At 45.1% G+C, this 17,379-nt stretch overlaps 1 protein-coding gene across 1 annotated transcript; it reads left to right on the top strand.

Annotated features, from left to right (window-relative positions):
* Window positions 1-1,286: 1,286 nt before the first annotated feature.
* On the top strand, window positions 1,287-16,672 carry DRGX (dorsal root ganglia homeobox; the record flags this gene model as incomplete). Its single annotated transcript, XM_084289910.1, has 6 exons — window positions 1,287-1,320; window positions 2,907-3,004; window positions 3,184-3,285; window positions 5,871-6,043; window positions 6,248-6,360; window positions 16,410-16,672. 6 exons carry the CDS (start codon window positions 1,287-1,289, stop codon window positions 16,670-16,672), a joined length of 783 nt encoding a protein of 260 aa, XP_084146036.1.
* Window positions 16,673-17,379: the final 707 nt, after the last annotated feature.

The following is a 17,379-nucleotide window of genomic DNA, read 5'->3' as shown; positions in this document are numbered from 1 at the left end:
GGCCCCCCAAAACCCATCCAGCGGCAATTAGCCGCCGCTTTGTCAGCGCCGGGGTCCAGGCAGGGCTGGCACAGCTCGGCACGGCTCGGCACGGAGCAGCACAGCACGGCACTGCACGGAGCGCTGCATCCCCCTCCCCAGCCCCACAGCCCCGGGGCACCCCGGATTTGGGGGGGCGCCGGGGGCCGCCGAGCCCCGGAGCGCGAACACTCGGAAAAGAATGGGATTTTGTTGCTGCTCCTCGCATTCCTGGTGTTTGCTGAGAAATGACGTTTTTTTTTTCTTTTCATCTTTTTTTTTTTTTTTTTTTTTTTCTCCTCTACACACCACGTGGGCCATTTGTAGGGCCCAATAGACCTATCCAAGTTACTCACTGTAGACAGCGCTGGAAATAATCAGATTAAGGCCAATTATGCGTGAGATTATAAAGGCAAGTGCTGAGAGGCAGAGCATGCTGTAGACAGATATAAAGACATCTGGCCACTTCCAGAACTCCACAGAGCCCTTCTGTCTCTGCAGCCAACAACTCACAGCGCCTTATTCCAGTGCAAAATACCCCCAAATTTTACTGGTGATTTTTACTTCTGTTCGGTTTAGGTATGGATTACTATTTTTATTTACCTTCTGGATTTTCTTATATGACTGCATAGAAATTTGAATAGTTTTTGTTGTTGCTGAAGACATTGGTTTCCAACCCGAACGCAGCTCCCAGTGTGTTGGATGCTTTTAAAAGAAGACAGCTTTTAGGTTTTATTACTGTTTCTTTTAGGCAAAATAGTTTAGATTTTTAAAAAGCAATTCATTCTTAGCTGTAAGCTTTTTATTATTATTATTTTATGTAATTATTTGCTCTGAAAGGAAATAGTAGATAGATAGATAGATAGATAGATAGATAGATAGATAAATAGATAGATGTGTAGATAGAAGAATGGGAGATAGATGATCAGCTGTCTGGAGGGGAAAAGAAAAAAGGAAAAAGAAAAGAGGAAAAGAAAAAATAAAAAGAAGCAACAAACTTTTACTGGTTCTGGTCACTCTGCACCTACCATGGAGTTTTCTGCCTTTGGCTTTTGCAGCACGCTGCACACAACGTTAGGCACGACTTTCTCTGCCTCCTTTGGGACAGACTCTGGGCTCATCAGGGAGTTTCTTGGGCTGCTTTCTGCTGGCTCCTCACCTGTTCTTTTCTCTCCCTGTCACCAGGTCTGCAGGAGACCCCTCGGTGCTGTCTGGCAGGGAAGCCCCTCGCAGCGCTGGGCAGCGGGCGGCAGCCCGGCCGTGGGGCCATGTTCTACTTCCACTGCCCCCCGCAGCTGGAGGGTGAGTGTGGCGGGGGGATGGGGGTCCAAATCGCGGGGGTGCAGGGGCTGGGGGCGAGGGATGCTCAGCACTGGCCTGGCACGGGCATCTGCCTGCTGAGAGGAGAGCGGAGCTGTACAGAGGCGCCTCATCTTTTTCCAAGGGCAAACACAACCCTATTCTCCCCCTGCCCGCATGCCCAGCTTTCCCCTCTTGTCACAGGGTGGAAAGAAGGATTGCATGATTTTTTTTTTCTTTTTAATTTGATTCCTGTTGGAAAGGCCTTGTTTTTACACCCCCCCGCCCTCGTTTTGCCACCTGCCTCCCCTCTGTGGATAGCGATCCCGCAGTTGAGCCTCGGGCTACGAAAGAGATGCTTTTCTCCCCTCCCAGCACAGATGTTGGTGTCATGGCTGTAATCGGGACACTTTCAGGACGTGGTCACGCCTCCTCCCTCCAGCCAAAAGGACCGCATAAATCTTTAATGTTATTTTACAAACATTCTGCGGGAGGATGGGGAAAGACGGGGCACGGCTGAAAAAAAAAAAAAAAAAAAAAAAGGAAAAAAGAAAGAGGGAAACAAAAACATTTGGGAGGGCTCTTCCTCGTGTTTTTGACCTAGGGCTTTTGTTTAATGTTTCGGGTGTTCTTATTTCTTTCATTTTCTTTTAAAAAATTGCCAGCCTTCGGGTTTTCCCCGGGTCCCCCCGCGCAGCAGTGCACCCTCAGCCCTGGCCCGGGGCCGTGCCGGGCCAGGGCTGTGACCCCCAGTACCTCTTGCCCGTCCTCCAGAAAAGGTTTTTTGCCCTTCGAAGCGCTGCCAGGAGCCGCGGCGCTGCCGCTCCGGGTGCCCCCGCAGGAGCCCGGCGCTGCCCGAGCAGAGCCGGCCCCGCGAAGCCGCCCCAGCCGGGGCCGGTGTCCCTGCGGTCCCCGCCGTGCCGCCGGGCTCCTGAGCGCCTTTCTTCGTTAGTTTTTGGCGGAGAGCTTTGCAAACGTGCTTTTGTTCGCTCGGTCGGTTGTGGTTTGGTTAGTTGTTTTTTTTTTTTTTTTTTTTTTTTTTTTCCTGGAGCCCGGTTTTGGCTGCGGGCGGTGGAGGGTGACACCGCCCAGCGTGGGGCATCCCAAGCGAAAACTGGCACAAATCCCAAACCTCCTCTCCCCCCTGAGGCGGCTCCAGAAGAGCCCTTTGCCGGGCAGCCTTTGGGCGGCTTGGGGCAACCCGGGGGGACCCGGAGAGAAGCGAGGGGGCTCCGGGGTCACCGGGCAGTATTTTACCCGGTGCTGAGCACCGCCCGCGGCCGCAGGGAGCCGTCCGCCCGTGCGAGGAGGGGTCAGGGCCGCTCTCCCGGTGATGCTGCGGGGTGAGCACGGCGTCGAGGCACCCCCGGTCCCCTTGCCCCGAGCGGCCGCGGTCTGGGGGGCTCCTGCCGGGCAGCTCTGCGGGCTCGGTCCTGGGGACCCGCAGCGGTGGTATTGTGGGCTTGGGGACTTGTCCGATTCTGTTTGCTCGGTGGGCTGGGGGGACGGGGCCAGGGCCAGGGGAAGGAGCAGGTGCTGCCGCCCCCCGTCGTCCGCTCGCTGTCCCTAACGCGGCTCTCGGCCCGCAGGCGCGGCCCCCTTCGGAGCTCACTCCGCCGGGGACTTCGACGACGGGTTCCTGCGGAGGAAGCAGCGCCGCAACCGCACCACCTTCACCCTGCAGCAGGTAGGAGCCTGCCCCACCGGGCTGCCCCCGAGCTGTCCCCCTGCCAGCCCTCTGCCCGGTCCCCCGCAGAAACCCCGGGGCTGCCGGCCACAAGCCCCCCGGCACGGCTGCCCCCAGCCCGCCGCTCCCCCTGCCCGCCTCCCGTGCCCTGACATGTTCGCTTTCCTCCCCTCTACCAGCTCGAAGCCCTGGAAGCAGTTTTTGCTCAAACCCACTACCCCGATGTGTTCACTAGGGAAGAGCTGGCGATGAAAATCAACCTCACGGAGGCCAGGGTGCAGGTAAACATTCCGGGGAATTATTTAACTCTCGGGTATTCAAACTGGCAAACTTTTTTTTTTTTTTTTTTTTTTCTTTTGACATCACGACTGCAGAGTGCACATTTGGCCAAAGAACGCAAATGAAGACGATCTGTCATTTTCATGATGCACTTTAATAACATCAACATAATGTGGAATATTAGATTAGGTTGATTAATCGGTCATTCATAATTAACTAGTGATAATGTTCTACACTAATTTGTCCGCGTCTCCAAGGTACTAAATTACATCAATGCACATCCATTTCCTTGCTTTTGGAGGGGGGGTGTGTGTGGAGAAAAGAGCTGAGACGTGAGTCTCCAAAGCAACTATGACCACTGTCAAGCAGTGGGGTTAGTCAACTGCAGGGAGCCCAGCTGCTAGCAAGAAATCTGACGCACCTCCTCAACTTTTCTCCCTTTTGTCAACTTTCCAAACACTTAATTTAGATGGCTAAACGCTTGTAGAACAATTCTTACACCTTTAATATGAGCCAATAAATGATATTGTCCATGATCGCTCCCCCTTCTCCACACCTTCCTTCCTTCTTTACTTCCTTCCCTCCCTCCTTTTTTCTCCCTTTTTTTGACCCAGGTGTGTGTTTGTTTTCCATACTCAGAGGTTAACTTTGTGTAAGTGCTTACAAGCTCTGCTCAGAACAGCAGTCCTGCAGTTGTAAGAGATGGATTCATATAACTCTGCAGGCATCCACCGCTGATTTGCAAGCCATTTTTTGAACACAATTATGTATTCATTTTATTTATGGGGCTTTTCTGCATGCTGTTTCTGTATTTTTTTTTTTTTTTATTTAGGTGCTCGGGGTTAAGACTATGCAAAGATCTAATTGTAGGAAATATAATAGCTTGCCTTTTGTTCCCTAGGGTCATGTTAGTATCTCTTAAAACCCAATGGCTGAAGAGAGATAATGGAATTCACCGCAGTAAATTGGGGATTGTAAACAAATTATTTCTCCTATAATCAGATTATGCGATCCTGATTATTAAATCTGAACATGAATCATTGGTCATATGCGGGCAAATTAAACTGATTATTATTTGGAAATGAAAATCTCCTTTTGCCAGTGCATTGTAGGTACTGGCTTAAAAAAAAATAATAAAAAATGCCATTTTGGCTATTGGTGCCTAAAGACTGAACTGCAAATTGAGATAAATGGGACAATTATTGAGCATTCAGAAGTGGAAGATCATAACTTCTTCCTGAAAGGTGCAAGGGTGAGATAGGGGTGGTGACAATTAGATTGCTGAGGACTGGTGTTTAGCCTTGTTGTTGGCTATTATGCAAACAGACAATAGATGCAAGCATTTGTTTAGCCTGCTTTCATGCAGGGACATGGGGAAACACAGAGGATGGGAGATATGTTTACATTTATACCCCTTGCTCATTCAAATATGATTAATGTGCTATAAAGCAGAGTCTTAATCGAAGATGATGTTGTCAAACAATAACTAAATAGGGAAATAAACGACTTCATCATGCTCTTTCCTCAGAAGCAGGCGAACTGTCAGTGCAAAGTCATTAAAATATGATAATGAAAAATAGCTCAATTAAATGTTGTTATAGCTGTGACCTTCATTCAATTAAGACGCAAGGAAGTGTCTGCATTTTGCTTTGCATTTAACTGCTCTAAATTTAGAATATAGATAAAATCATTATTCAACGTTTGCTGATACATGCAATTAAAAGGCAGCTAACTAAAATGGAGTTGTAGGAGGAGAATAATAGTAATAACAATCTTGCCTATACTTGAAGTCATGTATTAAAATGTGGATTTCTTGACCTCAAGGGAGGCTTGGCTTTTTCCACCTCAAATAAGGTGCTTTCAGAGCATCAGCCCCAAGGTAAATGAAAAAAGTGTTTTGGCTAAAAGTCAGGCAACAAAATCAAGAGCATGAATATTTCTGTTGCATAACAGGGAAAAATAAGGTTTGGAAAGTGGTGTGTATTAAACTGCAGGATGATCTTCCTAAAAGAGTATCTACCTCTTTTTGAGTCACCTAAATGCAGAGTGGACAAATACATCAGAGGAATAACAGCAAGTATCAAGCCTCTCCATGGAATGGGATGGCTGAGATGCCCTAGTATATACTTCTCATTTCTGACCTCCCTGATTCTAGCAAGAGCTCACCTAAAGACTTCCATACAGTTTTGCCAGGGTGCTTAGATAGATATTTAAGTCCTTCCCTAGACAGAAGGATTTTACACATTAAAACGTAGAATTCAGTGAGAATGAAATGTGTGTAAAGGCAAGCACACGTTTAAATATTTTGCTAACTGACACGGTAACATCAGAGTGTTTTTTTTTTCGTTTGTTTTGCTTTTGTTTTTAAATACGCCTTTTGATTGTTTTTAGACACTCCTGGCTTGTTTTCCAGACACAAAAATATTCCGGATAGAAATGTAATATCAGGGCTCAGATACAAAATCAAAGGAAATTCTAGCCAAACTTCAAAATGACTGATCTCACTAGAGTAACAGTTCAGCTGCAGTTCACTTGTTTTGCATATGGCTAAAGGTGGTATTCAGCCTGGATTGCTCTCCTGCTCTAGGTGTGGTTCCAAAATCGAAGAGCTAAATGGAGGAAAACAGAGAGGGGGGCTTCCGACCAAGAGGGCTCTAAGGAATCAATGGCTGAGGTGGCACCTCCTGTCAGGAATTTAAATTCCCCTTCTCCAGCAGATCAAACCAGGAATAAAAAAGAGAGTCTGGAGATCCAGCAGAGGTAAGAGTAATGCATGTCATCAACTCTTTGGGGCAAGCATGCATCATATGTATGTACATACATACAGACTTGACTGATGCTGAGCCTTGACCTAAACGGTATCATTTTCAGGCACAGCCCTGAGTATGTTTGTGTATATGCACATGCGCTGCCTTTGGGGTTAGCTAGTTCTGGTTTTGAAAGTTGTTTTCTCTTCCCCATCAGCCTGAGTCGAGCAGTTGGTCCCACAGGACCTTTCTTCCCCTCCTGCCTGCCAGGGACTCTTCTCAACACGGCCACCTACGCACAAGCTTTATCCCACGTCGCCTCTCTAAAAGGTAAGTCACTTTGTTTAACTTCAGATATAAGCTCAAAGAGCAGCTTGTTCATGCTGAGTGGTATTCTCTCGCTTAAGCCAGCGGAGAAGCCTTTGGGAAATGTTGGATCCTTCTTTCTGTTGTGATGGGCAGAAATTGCACTGACTGATGCTGCAGGTACAGGAGTGAGTCTCCTCTGGTAGATAGTAGTGTGGTTTGTGGTGAAGTTCTGTCGTTTTAGTCAGTTACCTTTAGTGAGGTCAGGTTTTGTCTCAATTTGCAAGGCAGGTGGGGTTTTGTCCTTTAGAGTTTTCTTTGCATACGCTTTTTTTAAGAGTCAAATTTATTCTAATAAATTAGTTATACACATCCTTTTGCATTATATATTACCTGGCACCGTTACTGATGCCTCATCCGCTCTTCGCATGCAGTTTCCTTTGCAGTATGGTTCTGCACAACGCTAGACCTTTCTCTTCTTGACCAGTCAGTCCCCTCTGAGATCTCAAACACAGAATGTGTGAGGGGAGAGGGGAGCATACAAAGCAATTCCACATTACCTTGGACCCAGGCATCAGGAAACTTGCATCCAGTGTCCATATCCTTTCAGGTTGCCAAAAAGCAGCAGTATGCATCTTTTAAAAATAAATTACCAGCTGATCCATTAGCTGTTCCTAGTCTAACAATTTCTTAGACTAAGGGTGTAGGCAGGATGAATTCAATTTATAGATTTATAGGATGTAAGGTCTCATAGCTCTGCCAAGCACAAAGTGGCACATATCTTTGCTCTATGCCCCAGTGCAGTGCAATATTTTGTGAGGAAAATTTCCTCATTCAGGACCTCCCGCTCTGAAAATTAAAAGTCTTCTAAAATCTCTCTCTATGTTCCCTGGCATACCACATGCTCCTTGTGAGTATTTTCAATTAAATCAGTAAAGTCAAGGAATATTTCTGAAGCAAATGCTTGGAACTGCTGAGTTTTGCATTAAGTCCAGTGTCCTGGTCCCTGTTTTCCCTTTCTTCACGTCTTTCCAAAAAAAGTGGAAGACACAGCGTAAAGCAAGTGCAAGTTAGGTAGGTGTAGGACCTGTGATATTGAACCAAGAAAGGACCTGAGACCTAGAGCTTAAAGGATGACTGTCCACCTAAACCCTGTAAGCCTGCAGTGGCTGTGAGACTGCACAAAGCCTCTTGATCTCTGCCCTGTGACTGTGAGCTCCTGGGGCAGAGACTTTCAGCTTCTCCCTCTGGACAGGAACAGCCTCTCGGGAATAGATACAGATGGAATTCTGGGGGCAAACAAGTTAGTCACTAAAAATACAGTCCTGGGAAGCTTGAAAGGTGTGGAAGTAGGACTGTGTTTGATGAATAATTTCAGGTGGAAGTAAGGGATGCTTTTTCCCTTACAATTTACAGTTAAGCTTTTTTGAATTTAAATGTGTCAATATTTTGTTCTCACATGTTTCATGTTTTAATTTAGCTAAACTTTAAGAAAAATAATGCCAATAATTTGAAGCTTAGCAAAATGAAGTGAAAATGAACAAATTAAAAATTTGTCATGAGTATTTTTTAAGTTTTATTTATTTGGAAGACTTCCAGATTTTTTTTTTTTTTTTTTTTTGAGATTGTACTGCTTTGCCACTAAATTGAGAAATTGATAATTTGCTTCTTTCTGCATGATAGCAGTTTTACAGCTAAGGTGCGGAAAAATCCTATTCCTGATTCTCAAGCAGAGATGATCATTAGATAGTTGCCCAGACTAAGGGACAGTCTCCCTGAAAAACTGGTCCCAGATGAAAATACAGATTTTTTATAATTTGACTAGAGATGGACAGTTATCAGGTGCATGTATATTCTCTTGATGAATGTTCTCAGCAACACCTGCAGTTTCTTGCTGAGATGCCTGGTTTACATTTCCTGTGTGAAACTAGAAATCTCTGGATATGTGCAAGGAAATGGGGATATTGGTGTGTATTGTGATTTTAAGAAATCCAGTTACAGAGTTGCATATCTGCGTATCCACCTACCATGAGCTTTGTGGAGATGCATATGCCTGTCGGCATGTTGTTACGCTTGCACAGAACTGGTGGATTGAGCTGCTCTTTTCTTCTGCAGCTACGTCTCAGTAATGTCAAAGTTTGGCTTTAGTGTTAAGAGGGAAGAATTTTGCTGTTGTTCTGTAAGGTGGCAAGTTTGATCTATACAAGCAGGGAATAACTGTGGTATCTTTCTTGTGGTATTTATGTGTGGAATACGGTCTCCTCTTTCCTTGGTTTATCTCTCTAAGTTCCCCTTTCCCTGTTTCTCCAAGATCAATTCACATGGACTGGGACAGGGGCTGTACACAGCAGACCTGTGCTTCCATCTCCTTAGTTGACAGTGACAAACAGGACTATTTCTAAAGTGCTGCACAGACCAAAAGGGGGACAGGCATGATTCACATACCATTTGCTTTCGTATGGAAACACCAAGTGAATGATGGTCCATCTAAACTATGCATTTGAGAGCACAGCCAAGCTCGCACATAGGTCTGAAGGAATAGATAATGGTTGTGGGAAGGAAGGAAAGAAAGGTCAGGGAGAGACTCAGTGTTCACAGAGCCTTTATATGGCCTCCTTTGGCTCACTCAGTTCAGTTAGATTCTTCCTTCTCATTCCCCCCTTTAAGGTAGGGGCAGATATGTACAACTTCAGGTCTATCGAAGAAAAACTAACCTTACATTTAGGCAGACATTACTTGGTGTCCTTATGTATCTTAATGAATTCTCCTAAGCATCTCCCTTGAGAATCTGTTCTCATTTTGCAACTGAAATGCTGACAGAGCTCTGCCACAGTGAATCTGAGAGTGTAGGACTTTAAACAACACAAAATCCTATCAAACTCAACACAGGATATAACATTCCAAGCTGTTGGGTTTTTGGATTGCTTAAAATTCAACAAGTGGTAAGATTTTCCCAAGATTTTTCACATTTTATTGAGGAGTTAAGTGACCAAGAGCTCTTCCTGGCATCTCTCTTGTACTGACCACGGTTTGAAACTACCAGGAATTCTTTGTGCTTTTGAAAGCCAAATAATTCCTCCGGAATCAAAGCACCGTTTCACTATCAGTGAATGCATGACCCTGCTTTCTTCTGTGCAAATTTCAAATGAAATGCTGACAAAGAGGTCCTCTATGTGAATCCTGTAAATAGATACATATTCTCTCCATTGGGAGAACAATCCTGGCCAGTAAAGGGAATTGCATTCTCCAGTAAGACTGTGAAGGCTGTCTGCAAACAAAAGGCACTCTCAGCACATCATATACCACTGGGAAGTTTAGGTTGTTTTCTTTTGAGGAGACAAGATGTGCTTTGTTGGGCTTGTGAGCCAACATTTTGTTGGTGTCAGTGAGTAATATTTGACTGATGCTTTAGAAGGAGACAATTAAAATCAATACAGTGCATAACAAGTGATGATAGTGATGTAACTAATTAACAATTATTTTATGCTCTCAGGAACAGTTTTCATTCTGCCACCTGAGAATTCTCTGTCTTCAGTAAAGAAACTAATACCTCTCTTTCTCTTTCTCTGACTTTGATTGCTTGGCTTCAGCCCCAGATTTCCAAGGCTGCATAAAGTGTCTAGGGCACATGCTATCTGGATCTAATTCATAATCTAAGGATATGATAAGCACAGTTTCCCAAATGAAGTCAGTCTAGTAAAGACAAGAAATCTCAGGACAGCCTAGCAGAGGGCAACAAGTTTGCTTTTCTGCAACCCTTCAGCAGGCAGTGCTTATCTGAGTCCCATGGGCATCAATTGTAGGTAACTGCTGGATATTGCTGGAGCATGAGACTGGGTCTGCTCTGGTGACTGAGCGTAAAACTGTTCTCCCTATGTAATATGTCCCATGAACCCTGCTATCTCTAAAATTGAGATTTTTTTTTTTTTCTTCAAACAGCTGGTATTACCACCATAAGATGTTCTGTAAAGAAAGCAGGTCATCAATACAATAGAGATCAGAACAGTAACTCAGGGCGTAGACTGTTTCAGAAAAGGGTATATCACCATTGGGCAGTTTTTATCTGTTGCTGTTCAAGATTCTCTATTCGATAATACAACAGACCTCTTTCTTCCCTTAGGTGTCCTCTTCCTTTCTGAGGCCTCATCAGAGGCTGCTCTCAGTTGCAAGAGTCACTTAACTACCATATTACCTCACTATATATAATTTTTTTCAGGAAATGCAATTTCTCACTTGAAAAATTAGCACAAGATCGTAATTTTGGTGGGATACCTGGCTTCTTACTTCAAGGTTTTATTTCTTCACCACTAGCCATAGTCAGGAAGAAGTTTGGCTTACACAGAAGAAATTTCTGTTGTTCATTACTGTTTGAAATTGTCCTAATTTGACAACTATGCTACTTCATTGTGGTGACTTTGACATTTCCATGATCTTCCAAGATGAATCACTTACTGTAAACCATGCATCTGCAGTCCATTTAGTAGATTTAATTGCAGACCTCAAATATGAAGGGAAAATACTTGTTTTATTTATGGGCTATATAACAATAGAGTCATCAGGAGAAGCTAGTGTTCTGTGCAGAGAGAGACCTCAAAGTACCTTCTTAATGGATGACAGCATGAATGCAATTCATTAATGTAGAAGATGTTATTAATGGGTGTAAACAAGAATCTCCGGTTTTTAGCGGAAGTGTTCTACCATTCTGGTGGCTGAGGCCAAAAATGTATCTGTTTCATTCCACTGAAATTTCCCCAGACCCTGTGATTCAAAGTGCAGTGTATGAGAAGAGAAATAATTACACTTGCCAGGGAATTACTTTCATAATTCACCCACAGCTCTGCTCTGTGCAAGTTACAGCTCCGTTGGTTTTCACGGCACCTCCACACCACTCGCTGCTAGAAAAGCAGGACTGCATTATGCCCATCAAAGTGGATATTCCAGGGCACCATTGATTAGGCTCTTTTCTGGTTTGTTGCTGCTGTGGTTGCTGTTGTTCGTATTAGGGAGGCTTAATTGCAGTATCCAGGGCAAAAACAAACAAACAAGAAAAGACAACTAGAGCTGTCCATCCATTACATTTGAATTCCTATTACGGAAAGATGAAGAGAATTTGCCCAAGACCTTTGGGTTAGAGAAAGACTGAGAAAGAAGTGTTCAAGGACCTGACTTACCCTCCAACTGGTGTTTACTGAACTGAAGCACCAAAACTCTGCAGGTCCTTTGTTTTCTTTGTCATTCGGTAGTACTTGATTAAGGACTTCCTGACTTTTCTCAGCATGTAACCTTGGTAAATTCATGTAAGATAGCAAGTATAGTAAGCATGTTCTGTTTGGACAATGCATTTTCCCTAGTTTACCTGCCTTTGTGACTTTAGGGAATATAAAATTTATTAGTTCACTGCACATACTCAGACCTTGGGCAAGTTGCTTTGATTCCTTTACCACAAGTCCTCAACTCTGGCACTGCTCTACTTCACGGGTAGATTCTTTTTGGTCTTTACCACAAATGATAGAGAATACGTGGATAGTGGGAGCATCTGAGAATCATCTGAAGAAGATGGGTGCTGAGCTGTTCATCTGGTCCAAATCCTGATTAGATGAGCAGACCTTAATTTAGCAGGGCTTCCCATTGACCTCTTTTAGAGTGACACATAAGCAGCATTTGGGGTCAGATCATGTGTTTGGGAAAGGCTGTTGATGTGGATGGAAAGAATGGTAAATGGTTGCAGAGCTAAGAGTATTCAAAGAACTGGTTCTGTTTTTCCAACACTTACGGACTTTACTGCCACTATTCCTGTCCAAACAGGCAAGGTTCTGGCTTCTGATTTTTTTTTTTTTTAATTTTTATTTTTTTGGAACTGTACTGATGACACAAATAAAGGATGATGGAATCCACCATTTCCAGTGTCAAGTTATTCATACAAAAAGGCTCCAGCTAGAGCTAGCTCCTTGTTTGCATTGGGCACATAGAGTTCACAAGCCAAGGAGATATGAAACTATGACATTTGGACCCTGCTGTCAGCTCTGCAGTGCTCTTCCAGCCTCTGGGCAGCACAGGATGCCTTCCACACTTATCTAGCTTAAGCACTAAGAGGAACCATCTAGCACAACTTTAGCAGCCTTAGGGCTACTCTAAATTACACTGGGAGCATCTGCTGCCTCCCCATTTCAGTATTTAAGCTCATGCCTCTCTTGTTCTTCTGAACCTCTTGATTCAGAGCTCAAAAGGTTTGGATAAAGCCACCTTTGTTTTTCCTGCTTGTGCCTCAGGCTTTAATAGACACAATGTTGGCATCATATATGAGGAGCAAGAGGGAGATCCTGCTGGAATCAGCCCTCCCTGGTAAATGGCACTGTGAACTCAAGTTTTTTGTTGACCTTCCAACCCTTGTGAAAATGACTTCAGAGTTTCTGAGGAATTAGAGCTCAAGCAAACCATTGTAACTACAGGAAGCTTTATTTAAATCAAGCATAACATTTCCACTGCAAAGAAAACAGCATACAATGGCAGGTGAGGATTTTTAAATCCAAATTTTTCTTCACTTCCCTCCATGTTTAGCTTGCTGTTCATCTGTTCACATCAAATGCTGATATGCACAAATACTGCAAGAGGCAAGGAACTGAGGTTTTGTGTTTTGGAAAGACCATCTATTAAATCCTTTAAACTGTTGAGTTGAAATAGAAAATAGATATTTTAAATACCCCTACTCTAAGCTGAAACTGAACCTTGGAACTGCACAAAAGGGTCCACAACCAAAATTGTAGATCAAATATCATTACAATTGAAATGTGATGTTGGCAGAGACAAGACAGAACTAATTTAATTTTTCCTGTCAGTCTCTGTAGTAGATCAATTAAACTGCCAAGTGGATCAAATATTTCAGACTGTATTTATTACATTAAGTATTTATGTTCAGGCTGAGCATTTAAAGTATGATCTCATATAGGAATACGAGGAGGTTCAGATCAATTCAGCAGAATTTGCTCTAAGTTAATGGAAATCTAATTGTGTATTTTAATTTTGTGTACAATAGGCAGTAAGTTCCTGAAAGAAAGAAAACAGTTCCTTGTCTGTACTGTAGCAATCTGATCCAAATCCCATTAAAGAGATATCAGGCTGTGAGACGTTAGCAGAAGCTGGATCAGGCTCTAAGGCTAAAGGTCTAACCCTCACTGATCCTGATGTGAGTTAGGTGCCTAAACTTTTCTGAGGGTACTAAGTAAGTAGGAACAATTCCTTCCTTCCCCACTGTGAGGTCAGGGCTACTGCAATAAGATATAAAAAAACCCACTGATGTCTGCTACATGTGGATGCATCTTTCCTGGGTCACATCCCTGTCCATCGTGGGCTGAGTGATGGGCAGATGGAGACCTTGGGCTGCTGATTCTCATGTTGTTTGTCCTGGCTTTTGTGTCAGAAAAGTCCAATAGATTTCATTGGATTTACTGCCTGCAGACATGGGCAATTGCAAAGTAGTTTCAACCCTCCTTTTGCATTCACAGGAAACAAGACTAAATCCTAGTCTTCTGTACTCTAGCAGGACCCTGGAGCAAATGACGCTAGTTACGCTATATTTTTTCAGGTGGGAGCTGTTGTTTGCCATTGTTCAGTGAAAATGCAAGGAATGGTTTATGGGTGAATTAATGCTAGAGATATCCTGGTTTCCACCACAGGTAACGCTGCACCCTCAGGCTGCAGATCCACAGGGTACTATCAGGTCTAATTATTAAGCAAAGAGCTTAGATTGGTACTGAAGACTGTTAAATATTTTATCCATCTCTAACGATGGAATGAAAATTATTCTTGGGGCCTGGAGTTGATTTCTGCTCTTTAGAAAAGGGGAAGACTCTTCTCCACCTCTCCCCACTGCCTGCTTAGCACGCAATATTCTCATTTCTGATGGAGCCTCACTCAGTTTGTATAAGAGAGCAGCAGTGCAAAGACAGCTGATGCACAGAGAGGCCTCTGTGTCCCCCAGTACAGAACCTGACCTTATGGTAGTGGGGCTTAATAGCAGTGAAAAAGATGGATTTTCTGTAACTGAAAGGCCTGCGAACTGCAGGGACTCTGAAATGCCAGTCCTCCATTCTTCCCTCTTGTTAAAACAGTGGCCATCCAGCATCCCTGAAGTGGCTGCATTTCAACAGGGCAAAAATGACTTAATGAGCATGGTTGTTGGTGGAAAAAACTATACATTGTGTTACTCAGTGGATTTTGTTATACGTCCTCCCTGTTGTCATGCCATAAAATTCAAGACTGAGCTTCTTAGTGCTAAAAGCAAAAAATGGAGAATATCAGTCAAGTAGTAAAATTTGCTTGTGTGATTCATTCATATGCCTAAACCTGTGGAAATGTTCTGCTGATCAGATGCTCTACCAGGGGAGTATTACAAGAGTAACTATATAACTTTTTGTATAACTTTTCAGTTATATTAATAACTTTTCTCTTCCTTGTAGAATCTTTTTTTTTTAAAAAAAAAAAACACAAAAAACACAAAGAGTATTTTCTCCTGAACCATACCTGCAGACTTTTGATTTCTGACAATTGCTGTTGAGAAGTCTTGCCAACATCCTAAAAACAAACAACTCTCAGCCTTCATCCCTAGCAAATGGGTGCTGACCCATTGCTATCAAGAGCAGAAGTGTAAGAGAAAGACTACCTGCTCCCTGCAGGCTATTAGAACCATCACTTAGTCATGAGCCATTTAACTCAAATATTAACTGCAGAAATTAAAGGAAGTCCTTGGCTTGGAAAGATCAGAGGAAGACATTGTGTCAGGTTGTGTGCGGCCGCGCTGTTGCCTGCTGGGGGGTTGCATATCAGCTTCTGCCAGGGGCATAGAAGAGGATGTAGACTTTATGTGATCGCTGAGACCCCTGGGGAGAATGGTTTCCCCCAACATTTCTCACCAGAGAGCAAATCAAAGTGGTAGCTCAGCCACCCTGCCCTGCCTCTAGTCCCCACTCTGACACATTCTGCTCTGTTCAACAGATGCATCTAAGCAAGGCACTAGGGTGGCTTTTTGGATGGACTGCATGCCCTGCCTAGGGCTCACCCTGGACTACCAGGAGTCTCAGCATTATCACAGATGAGCCAGAGTGGTTCAGCTCAGGCAGGTAGCTGGTGGAAGGAGAACTGCCCCTGGCAGTGGGGTGCCTGTGATCCTTTTGGCTTAAAAAGGCCCATTTCACACTCTCTCCAGTGCTTTATTGCCTGCTTGAGACAGCCTGTGTATCTTAGATGCCATGTTGGAGGTGGTCCAGCCCATCCTTCCTGATGGGACTCTAAGCCATCTCAGCAGCAGCAGCTTTAGGAGGCCTTGGTTCACTTTTGGAGGCCCTCCTCTTCGAGGCATTATCCCTAAGCAGCACAGAGTTTGGCTGGTGAATATAGAACAGACTGATGCAGGTAGATGTGATGCCAGTAGCTGGCAGGGCCTCACCAAGAAAAAAGCTGTCTCATCTTACAGTGAGATAGGAGAAAGCCATTAGTTCCTGTGTAATAACCGGGATAGTTTCACATTTTTCTCTGCAGTAATCTTTTAGGTGTAGATAAGTGGTGGAAGCCCCATACTCACCCAAGGAATGCTGCTACCCAGATCAGTCAAACTTGTGGAGCTGGATGGCAGGAGATACCTCCAGCATGGGGCTAATCGTGCTGCAGAGCAGCAGCTTGGGGTGAGAACTGGGGACAAGTTTAACCTTCCTTGTGGGGAGATCTCATGTGATACAAGTTTCACTGCTCACTTCTGAGTCTGCTTGCCCTCACTTGCTCTATTTGTCACCCTGGATGTCTCACAACGTAGGATCCTTCTCAGTAGGCCTCAGTAGAGCAGGATTTGGCATCTACATACCCACCTAAGGCCAAATGGAGATGGGACTTTTGCCATTTGAGACCCCAACCCCATCTCTGTCCTCTCTAGGTTGACCATTGAGGGAAAGGCACCACACAGTGTGACTCCAGCAGGTATGGGTCACCCCGTCTAGGTCAGAGAACCACCCCCACGAGGACTCCCTGCCGGTGGGACCATCTCTCCCCCAGCAATGACACTGCCTTGTCTCCTTCCTCCCCAGGGAGCCCGCTGTGCTCGTGCTGCGTTCCGGACCCTATGGGCCTCTCCTTCCTGCCCACCTATGGCTGTCAAAGCAACCGCACTGCCAGCGTGGCCGCGCTGCGCATGAAGGCCCGGGAGCACTCGGAGGCCGTGCTGCAGTCTGCCAACCTCCTGCCCGCTGCTGGCAGCCCCGCACCTCCTGCCAAACCCAGCCCGGAGGGCAGCCAGGACAAGCAGCCCTCTCCAGCCAAGGAGCACATGGAAGGGGAGAAGAGCGTATGAGGCTGGACCGGTACCGGCCCTGCGGCTTGAGGCAAGGAACCCACCGCCCGGGCTTTGCCACCAGGGGAACTGCAGTGTGGCCGTGACACAGCGGGACATCACAGGGCCAATAGGGAGGGACCTGGCAAGTCTGAGTGGCCTCTCTGGCTGCCTTTCATGCACCTCTGCTTCTCTTGTGCCACTGTAGGTTCGTTCTCCCGATTTATCGGCACTATCTGTGTTTGGAAATACTCTTGAAACTGTTTTTAGCTCCTCTTCCACATCCCAGGAATGCTGAAATGCCTGGGACCCTGGTTTCCTCCTGCACATCTCATCTCGCTCCCCAGGGCTGTGTATCTCAGCAGCAGGGCAAACCCCAGACCTTTCTGGGGCTGTATCCCATGGGGGCTTGGAGCCATCTTCACCTGGTTCTGACCTTCCCAAAATCAAGCATTACCCTTTTAGGGAGCAGAGCTGCTCCTCAGGGGGCCACCACCACCAGTAGCCCACCATGCTGCATGAAATGGGGGCTGGCAGCAGGGCAGCGCTGCCAGATACAGGTTCTGGGGCAGCAGAGGCCTCCAGGCACCATTTAGCCCCACCCTACACAGATGAATGAATGTGTAGGTATACACCAGCCTGGCCTGATGTTTTCTGACATCTTTTGACTTCAACCAAATCTATCCCAGGCAAGCCAGGTGTAAGAGAAGAAAAAAAAGAACAAAACT

The sequence above is a fragment of the Netta rufina genome, assembly GCF_964035555.1.
Source record: "Netta rufina genome assembly, chromosome: 7".
Lineage (NCBI taxonomy): Eukaryota > Metazoa > Chordata > Aves > Anseriformes > Anatidae > Netta > Netta rufina.
The sequence above is the reverse complement of the archived record's forward strand: the minus strand, read 5'-3'. Positions and strand labels throughout refer to the sequence as shown.